General features: G+C 44.8%; 1 protein-coding gene across 11 annotated transcripts in view; it reads right to left on the bottom strand.

Annotated features, from left to right (window-relative positions):
• Positions 1-758: 758 nt before the first annotated feature.
• dab1a (DAB adaptor protein 1a) overlaps positions 759-8,563 on the bottom strand; it is a 133,281-nt gene continuing 125,476 nt past the window's right edge. For 8 of the 11 annotated variants that reach the window (XM_048251921.1, XM_048251920.1, XM_048251923.1 and 5 more), the window contains 2 exons: positions 5,704-5,772; positions 759-1,017 (listed from right to left, as the gene is read on the bottom strand). In XM_048251921.1, the coding sequence (XP_048107878.1) occupies positions 973-1,017; positions 5,704-5,772 (114 nt within the window). In that variant the 3' untranslated portion in view covers positions 759-972. Of the gene's footprint in view, positions 1,018-5,675; positions 5,773-8,563 lie in introns of all 11 variants that reach the window. The other 3 variants (XM_048251924.1, XM_048251927.1, XM_048251926.1) reach the window with 2 other exon arrangements.

The raw sequence follows: 8,563 nt of genomic DNA, 5'->3' as shown, positions 1-8,563 counted from the left end.
GTGCTCATCTGTGTGTGTGTGTGTGTGAGTTCCCTTCAGTGTTTTGAAGGAGTCTGACGGGCGCTCCTCTCTGCAAAAGTCTCTCTCTGTCAACGCGGGGTCTCAGTTCAGAGTCTTTAAAGGAAGAGGAGGCGAGAGAAGCTGAGAGAGAGAGAGGGAGAGAAGGAACAGACAGAAAAGAGAGAAATAGAAAGAGACGAAGAGAAAGAGGACCAGTAAGGCTATGTGGGTGGCGGTATCGGATCATGTTGCCACTGAGGATCCGTCCAGTTTTGCACTGAAGCAGTGAGAGCAGGGAGAGACCACCGTCCATCAGGGATATTAACATGGATTGAGGGGAGCACAGTGTAGCAGGAACGACTTGACAAAGAAGAGAGGGAGAAGATGGAGTGGGAAAAAGAGAGAGGGAGTGAGAGAAAGAGAAAGAAAGAGAGATGGGGCTAAAGAGAAGAGCTTTCTCTTGTCCCCCCAGGGGAGGTCATTAAGTGGGGCTAAGGGGGGATTGTGGCCTGGGCTGGCTGGGTGGTGGTGACGGCTGCTGCTGCTCTGACGGGAGAAGATGGCTGCTTGGAGGAAAAGGACCATGGAGGTCGGGTTGAGACCTGTCGCAGTGGAGCTCTGAATGCCACACCCACACACACACACACACACACACACACACACACACACACACACACACACACACACAATCTTTCTCTTTATCTGTTGATCCTACGAAACACACACACACACTCACACACATTTGCACATACACACACACACACAATCTCTCTCTTTATCTGTTGATCCTACGAAACACACACACACATTCACACACATTTGCACACACACACACACACACACACACACACACACACACACACACACACACACAGAGCCAGGAGTGTGACTGGACTCCAGACTGCAGGTCTCCCACTCTCTCCCCAGTGCTGTTCAGATCTGTGCAGTGTGTTTTTGTCCCTTTGTCCCCCCTCACTTCTGTCCTTTGTTAATCTGGGCGTAGAGAGGATCCTTCCCCTGTGGACACACAAGCGTGATGGTCAGCATGGCCACACCATTGCACACAGTCACTCCACTCTCCACCCTAAACACTCCTCAAACTCTATGCTATACACACACGCACATTATGACATTACTTACACATTAGTAAGAATATGGGCATGACATGTTTTGACATAAATGACTCATGTCATTGACTTGTGTAACATTATGTTCCAAGTTGTATGTCAAAACACGACTGTCCTACTAATAGAAATGTGACATTCAGCAGGTTAACATAAGAGACAAAACTGTAAAGGTGTAATGAACAAAAGTAAGAAAGAAAAATAAAAAAGTAACAATGTTTAAACAAGCTACTTAACATCTGATCACTGCAGGTAGCCTACTAGATCTGACTTATACTATGAAATACTATGAATCATTATTACAATTGTCATCAGCCAATCCCTGGGGAAAAAGGTAGATCAGTAAATACATTGTACAACTTGCTTCAACATGTACTTCTCATTGTAATATCAGTACACAAGCACTTTTTAGGAGTGTCTGCAAGTGGCAGTTAGGGTTGGGACCAAACATCTTGTTCTCTGCAGTTCCCCCTTTTGGCCACCAAAGGGCAGTGGTGTGCCTAATAGTAATATATTTGGCCGTTGCTCTGTCGGTAGATACATGTATTCCGCTCCCTTAGCTCGCCAAACATTATAAGAGAACGCCCGAAGCCCCATAGAGCTACACAGAGAGGCGTCTTTTTCATTGCTCTGAATCATACTGTAGACAAACAACTGACTGCAAGACCAATTATGACTCACTTGTGCATTTTTACTCCCACTGCAGTCACAAAAATAAACACCTAAAAGATGAGTGGTGGGGTGGGGGCTGGGGAATCAAGCAAGAAAGCAAGAAAGAATTCTGCAGCTCTGAGAGTCTCTGAAAAGTACTAGAGGCAAATGTCGGAATATTCCGCCGAAGGCCCTGGGCAAGACTGAGAACTCCTGAACTCATAGCAGTGCCGTTGTCCTTGAGGTAAATGAACAGTTTTATGTCTACTACAGGGCCTTTTTATACTCCCTGAAGACAAGCTACACTTTGGAGAAACCTCCTCTACACCCTAACTAGACACTGGAGGTAAACTACCTTAAGAAAAAAAGACAAAGCAAATGGGCACAGACCAAGAGGGAAGAAACAGGTAGAAAGGGAGGAAGAGAGAATTTCCTTTTGGATGCATATATCTATGGCTACCATGTTTGACATGTATTCTGTATGTTCTTATAATTAATTGATTTGGCAATGCTTAAAATATCTGTCATGCCAATGAAGCTGAATTAAATTGAGAGAGAGAGGGAGAGAGAAAGAGAAAGAGAGAGAGAGAAAGAGAGAGAGAGAAAGAGAGAGAGAGAGAGAGAGAGACAGACTTCCTGAGGTAAGCATCAGTGTTAGAGTGGCCCTAACTGGTGTAGAAGCATCCGTTCTGGTGATTCATCCAGGCTCCATCCACCCTCGGCCGTGCCAGCTGCTCTGGGTCCAGACCCCTCCCAGTCACGGGAGGGCAGGAGTGGGCAGGCAGGCAGGCGTGCCAGCGGAGAGCTGGCCAGACATGGAGCTGCATGCCACTGGCCACTGGCACGCATGGGGATCTAACCAGCATCACTTCATTCAGTGTCTCTCACACACACGCACACTCTGTATCCCTGTCTCTGTCTCTCTCTCTCTCTCTCTCTCTCTCTCACAGACACACACACATACACATTCTCTCTCACTCACACACATGCACATATTCTCTATCTCTCACACATACACACACACACACATTCTCTCTCTCTGCCTTTGTCACTCTTTCTATCTGTCTCTCTCACACACACTTTCTCTCCCTCCCCCTTGGTCATGGAGAATTCCATCTGAGCCGAGCAGAATCGCTAAGTGAACCGAAGGAATGTGCCATTTCACGCATGTGGCCACTGGGAGGGGGGTGGAGGGGGGGGGGGGGGGTACAGGGTGGTGGTGTGTAGTGAAAGAAGGGGGCTAAGTGGTGTCAGTCTGAGGAAAAACACTTTGGGTCCCCGAGCCACAAACACATGTCACTCCACATCATATGCTCCGGGAGAAGGAGGGGGAAAAAGGGGGGGGGGGGTTGAGCGAGGGAGGGGGGGGGGGGGCATGTCGCTGAGTTTTGCAGCACTATTACATTTTGCATGACAGCGCTAGGAGATGGAAGTATGTGTGTGTGTGTGTGTGTGTGTGTGTGTGTGTGAGGGGGGGTTGGGCCACAGCAGGGGTCTGTGCGCTAAGCACAGGTGGCCTAAGCTTCTTGCACAGGTGCCCATTACTGGGCTTAATGCATTTTTGATGATACTGGATAGCAGCATATGGATGCTGTGGACTGACAGGGGGATTCTGGGAAGGAGTCAGTGTATGTGTGTGTGTGTGTGTGTGTGTGTGTGTGTGTGTGGGGGGGGGGTTTGAATGGCTTCACTTTCACGTTTACCATTCACATGTAGGGCCCTCTGTAGCCTGCATCACTAACTGAAGCAGGAGGGAGAAGAATAAGAAGAATAAAGCGATAACATTTCAAGAGTCTGGACCTTTTACTGAAGAATGTCCACTCTAACACCCTGTGACCTTGTTAGTCCCCAGGGTCCACATAGAAAAGGCAAGATGGCCTGCAGTTGAAATAGCCAGAATGCATGACAGCCACACTACCGTATGTCTGGATGTGAAGAAATTTGGGAAGACTGCAAATTCACACACATACTTGATAGCTTGGGCACTTTCACATGGATTGCTAGATCTACATCATGCGTCCATGTATCAATTGTTGACTTGACTTGAAGAAACTTAAAACATACTTTGATAAAAACGCTCTATCGTAAGATGTAAGTGTGTGTGTGTGTGTGTGTGTGTGTGCATGTGTGCTGTTCTATTTAAAATCACTGGAGACATCACACACTCCAGGATGGAAGACGAGTGAGTGGGGGCTATTGTTCGACCCAGTTACTAAAGCTAGGCAATAAATTTGCTCTGCAGACAAAGACGACAGAGCGAGCAAAAGTGAGGAGAATATAATAATTTTGTGTTTTCCTGCCGAGCGTTTGAGTGCCAGGAGGTATTATTATGGAGTCAGCGATCAGTCATGGTGTTGGTGTGGGCTGACAGGCCAGAGAGAGAGAGAGAGAGAGAGAGAGAGAGAGAGAGAGAGAGAGAGAGAGAGAGAGAGAAAGAACGAGAGAGAGAGAGAACAAAGGGTTTTCTGATGACACCTCCATAAAAAGCTGCATGAAAGTTCATAAAAGTCCCAGACACTGCCAGCCTATTCTCCCGGTGTTAAACTCCTGTGGGGGAGACTGTGTGTGTGTGTGTGTGTGTGTGGGGGTTGAGGGGTTGGGGGGTGTGCTGTCATCACTGCCTGTGGCTCTCACACCCTTAGTCATTTCCACAATTAAGATTGTGTTACTGTGTGAGTGTAACCCTTGTATGTCATTATTTGTTTTATTTAATTTTCTTTTTGCGTATGTGTGTATTTTTATTTATTATATGTTATGTGTCGATGAAATGAATGCACTGTAGTTTGATTCGGTCTAGCTTATACTACATCTAGATTTGTATTTGCACTTTTTTGCAAAAAAATTAAATAAAATAGTAATTTCCACAAACTTACACTTCTGCTTTTCCTGCTCCAGCTCTTCAGACTGGCTGCTTTAATACGCATGCATGATGCAGAGAGACTTATTTATGCATGCTTCATTTCGAGACCTGAATTTATTTTTTTTGTCTGTGCGTCGGAGCTAGCGAAAAACTTGCCGCCGAGATGACGTTCAGATCTGAGAATGCTTAACGCACAAACAGTTTTACAATCACCTCAGAGTGTCTGTTGTGTTGTGCTGTTTCGTTACAATGTGAAGTACATGAGGTTGACAAGCGCAGTGAAAAAGAGAACATCAGTTCAAATTCAGTTCCTTTAAAACAACATGGTGAAGGAATTTGACGAATGTCGAGCGTTCATGGAGGTCATGGATGTAACTCATGCCAATGTCACGATGTTTCTCAGAAACATTGCAGTGGGTCCCAGGCAGGTTTGTACTCACGTACTTCAGGAGCTTGAGGAGAGAAAAGCTACAGCCAAAAAACAAAAAAAAAAAAACAAAAAACAACATAATAATATTGTAACATACCATCATCACACTAGCGTAGCAGCAGGCAAGGGCGGCGGCATGGGATAGAGGAGCTTGATAGAGAGAGAGAGAGAAAGAAATACAGAGAGAGAGAAAGAGAGAAAGGGGTAGACCAAGACAGACATAGAAGAATAGAGGGGGATAGGAAAAAGACAGGGAGAGAAAGAAAGAGAGAGAGAGAGAGAGAGAGAGAGAGAGAGAGAGAGAGAGAGAGAGAGAGAGAGAGAGAGAGGTAGACCAAGACAGGCATAGAAGAATAGAGGGGGATAGAAAGATAGATAGATAGATAGATAGATAGATAGATAGATAGATAGATAGATACGTATATAGAGTAGAGAGATAGAGAGAGATGCACCACAACACATGGCCACGATGTGTGGGTCAATGTGATGGCGAGGTGGTGGAGGCGTGCTGTGCTGTGGTCAGCGTGGTCAACGTCTAGGTGGAGCAGGCCAACACCAAGCCGAGCGGGGGCACGAAGAGAGAAGAAGAGAAAAGAGGACAGATACCTACCCTGACCTGCTGCTATCTAGCTACCGACCTGTGGACTGTCCTGCTCAGACGGATCAGCACTGGGCTCACTCGTGGAGGGAGACTGGGCGTCTCCAGCCTGTGGAGGAAACGAGGGAGCGGGAGAGGGAGAAAGAAGAGAGAGAGAGAGGGTGTGGAGGGACAGAGATAAGAGGTAAAAAGGTGGAGACAGGAAAAGAAAGGAAGGGAAATGAAAGAGGGAAAGAAAGAGAAAAGGAGAGGGGGAAATAAAAAGAGGCAAAAAGGGGAAGAGAGGAACAGGTGATTTGATTTAGAAGCTTAGCAGAGGCAGCATGAAGAGGACATACAGTAAGAGGAGAGCCAAAGTTGAATTTATCCATCCATCCATCTATTTGTTCAACCTTCCCTCCATCCATTCTTTATGTATTCATTCAGTTTCTCCATCAAGTAAATTCACTCACTCCCCCCCACCCAACAATCACCGTCTCCCATCAGCAGACCCAACAACCCATGCGTCGGTCTCTTCTCTGCCTGTTCCTTTTTGCTCTCCTGTCCATTTAGTTACCCTGAGCACTCTGGAGACCTAGGTCCCCCCCCCCCCCACCCCCCACCCACACGTTGCTCTTAACACCTCTGACGAGGAGTGTGTAGGGACCAGTTGATGCAAAAGTCCGCGGTCGGAAATCATCAGCGCCCCACAGGCTGCTTGTTTACCTGCTCGCCCACCAGGGCCGCCTCGGACGGCCGTTACATCCGCCGCGTTGCATAAAACCCGCTTTTGTTCCTCACTCCTTTTCTTTTTTTTCTACCCGGAGATATAAATGTGCACAGTGCAAAAGTGCACAGTGGAAAAGTGTGTGGTGACATTTCATGTGAGAAGCAATGAAAGAAAAGGGGAGTCCAATTTCACCTGGTGGTTGAGAGATATCCTCGCACGAAAGCAAAGAAAAAGAAAAGAAAAGGAAAAAAGGAAACAGAGAGAGACACAAAGAAAGTTAGAGATATATATATATATATATATATATATATAGAGAGTATATAGAGCATATAGATATTGGTATATAGACAGAGAGAGAGATAGATATAGAGAGAGATAGAGAGAGAGATATATAGAGAAAGAGAGAGAAAGAGATATAGAGAGAGATATATATATATATATATATATAGAGAGAGATATAGAGAGATAGAGAGAGATAGAGAAAGAGAGAGAGAGAGAGAGAGAGAGAGAGAGAGAGATAGAGAGAGAGAGAAACAGAATAAGACAGAGTGAGGGAAACAGATTGAATAGAGGTAGAAACACCCCTTGTCCTTAGTTCTGATGACTCACACGGCCGCCATTTCCTTCTGAACAAGTAAAGCAGAGAATGTGAAATGCTGCACAAAGCCTTCATTCCCAGCTCCTGTGTCCTTGTGTTACAGGACTGGACTGGGTCATTAGTGTACTAACACTTAACCATCCAGAACCAGACCTTTTCTAACAGCAATGTATGCAGTTTGCCTATAAGATCCTTTGACATACTGCACTTAATTTCACTTCAATATTGTGAGAAGTAGTTTTGGTCAAACTTTGCTTAATCTAGGTCGCCTTAAGTATATTGAGCTTATTTAGATAGAAATAACTGAATTAATAATTAATACAATGTCCCTCCCATGTAAGGTCAAGGCTTTTACATGTTACGAACACCAACCCAAATCTAACCCTAACCTTCATGATAAGCACATCTTAGAAACATCAAGGACTTACATAAGGCTCACACTGTACCAATTAATTAATGAAGCATGAAGCACATACTACCTGAGGCTTCTTAAAATAAAGCACAGTCGCATATTCGTTGAATGTGTGTGGGTGATTTGGAGTTCACGGAATCCATTATAATTCATGTCATGAAATGTTCATCAGTTGGACCTTGGGCATGATTTCAGGGTATTCACCAGTGTTATCCCTGCAGACCCCATGGTCGTACTCAGGCTTTGCTTTTAAAGTGCTTCATTTTGTCTGTCTATCTAATCAACTCAGCATTAGACTGGGCTGCCCACGTTGGAGCGTGAGAGGTGAGAGTTGGTCTCTTGGTAGGAGGTCTTTTTTCCTGGCCAGCTCGCGTAAGGTCATAACGCACGCCATCAAACTTAAATATTAATGACCCCCGGAAAAGAAACAGCCCTTCGTTTTTCTTCTCTCCAATTTTATCCACCTCTAAAATGCAGTCATATAGAGCGAGTGATGAATTATGGATTTTGGAAACCCTGAGTTTTCTCCATGGGGGTTGATGTATGAAAGCTACCTGGGTGCGATTAATAAGGTCTTAATGATGTCTCAGACACTTCCATGAGCTCATTTAACGCATTATTGGGTCCAAATGTTGGTCAGCCATGGAGCGAGCGTCGTGAAAAAAAAAAAAAAAAAACACACTGCCCAATCAAGAAAGAATGATTACCTCGCCAGCTGGCTCAGTTTCAACAGCGATTCATCACCAGATCTCAGTATGCTGCTGGACATATTATTAGAAATCAGGCCTTTCTATGGTCTCTTTCAAATCATAACTTTGAAAGGGTTGCACTGGGCTGTTGCTTCAAATTATATTTGGAATCTAACATAATATACATATCTTGACTTATTACAGATATAGATATAGCAATTTTATATTTAATATAGCTTATTAGGATATGGAGGATATCTGCAGTCATTTTAACCATTACAATCTGAAGAATACTATGGGGCAGCATATGGGGATAACATTTCATGATGAATGATAAATAGGTGGACAGAAGTTGTCGCATGACCAATAATCAAATGCTTTCAAGACTGGCCTGAATGAAAACGCATTTCAACCCACTCCATATCAATAATGATGTATGGCATCTATATTATTGAATACACAGCTTATACATTACGAGAGCACTCTATCATG

Source organism: Alosa alosa, chromosome 9 (assembly GCF_017589495.1).
Source record: "Alosa alosa isolate M-15738 ecotype Scorff River chromosome 9, AALO_Geno_1.1, whole genome shotgun sequence".
NCBI lineage: Eukaryota > Metazoa > Chordata > Actinopteri > Clupeiformes > Clupeidae > Alosa > Alosa alosa.
The sequence above is the reverse complement of the archived record's forward strand: the minus strand, read 5'-3'. Positions and strand labels throughout refer to the sequence as shown.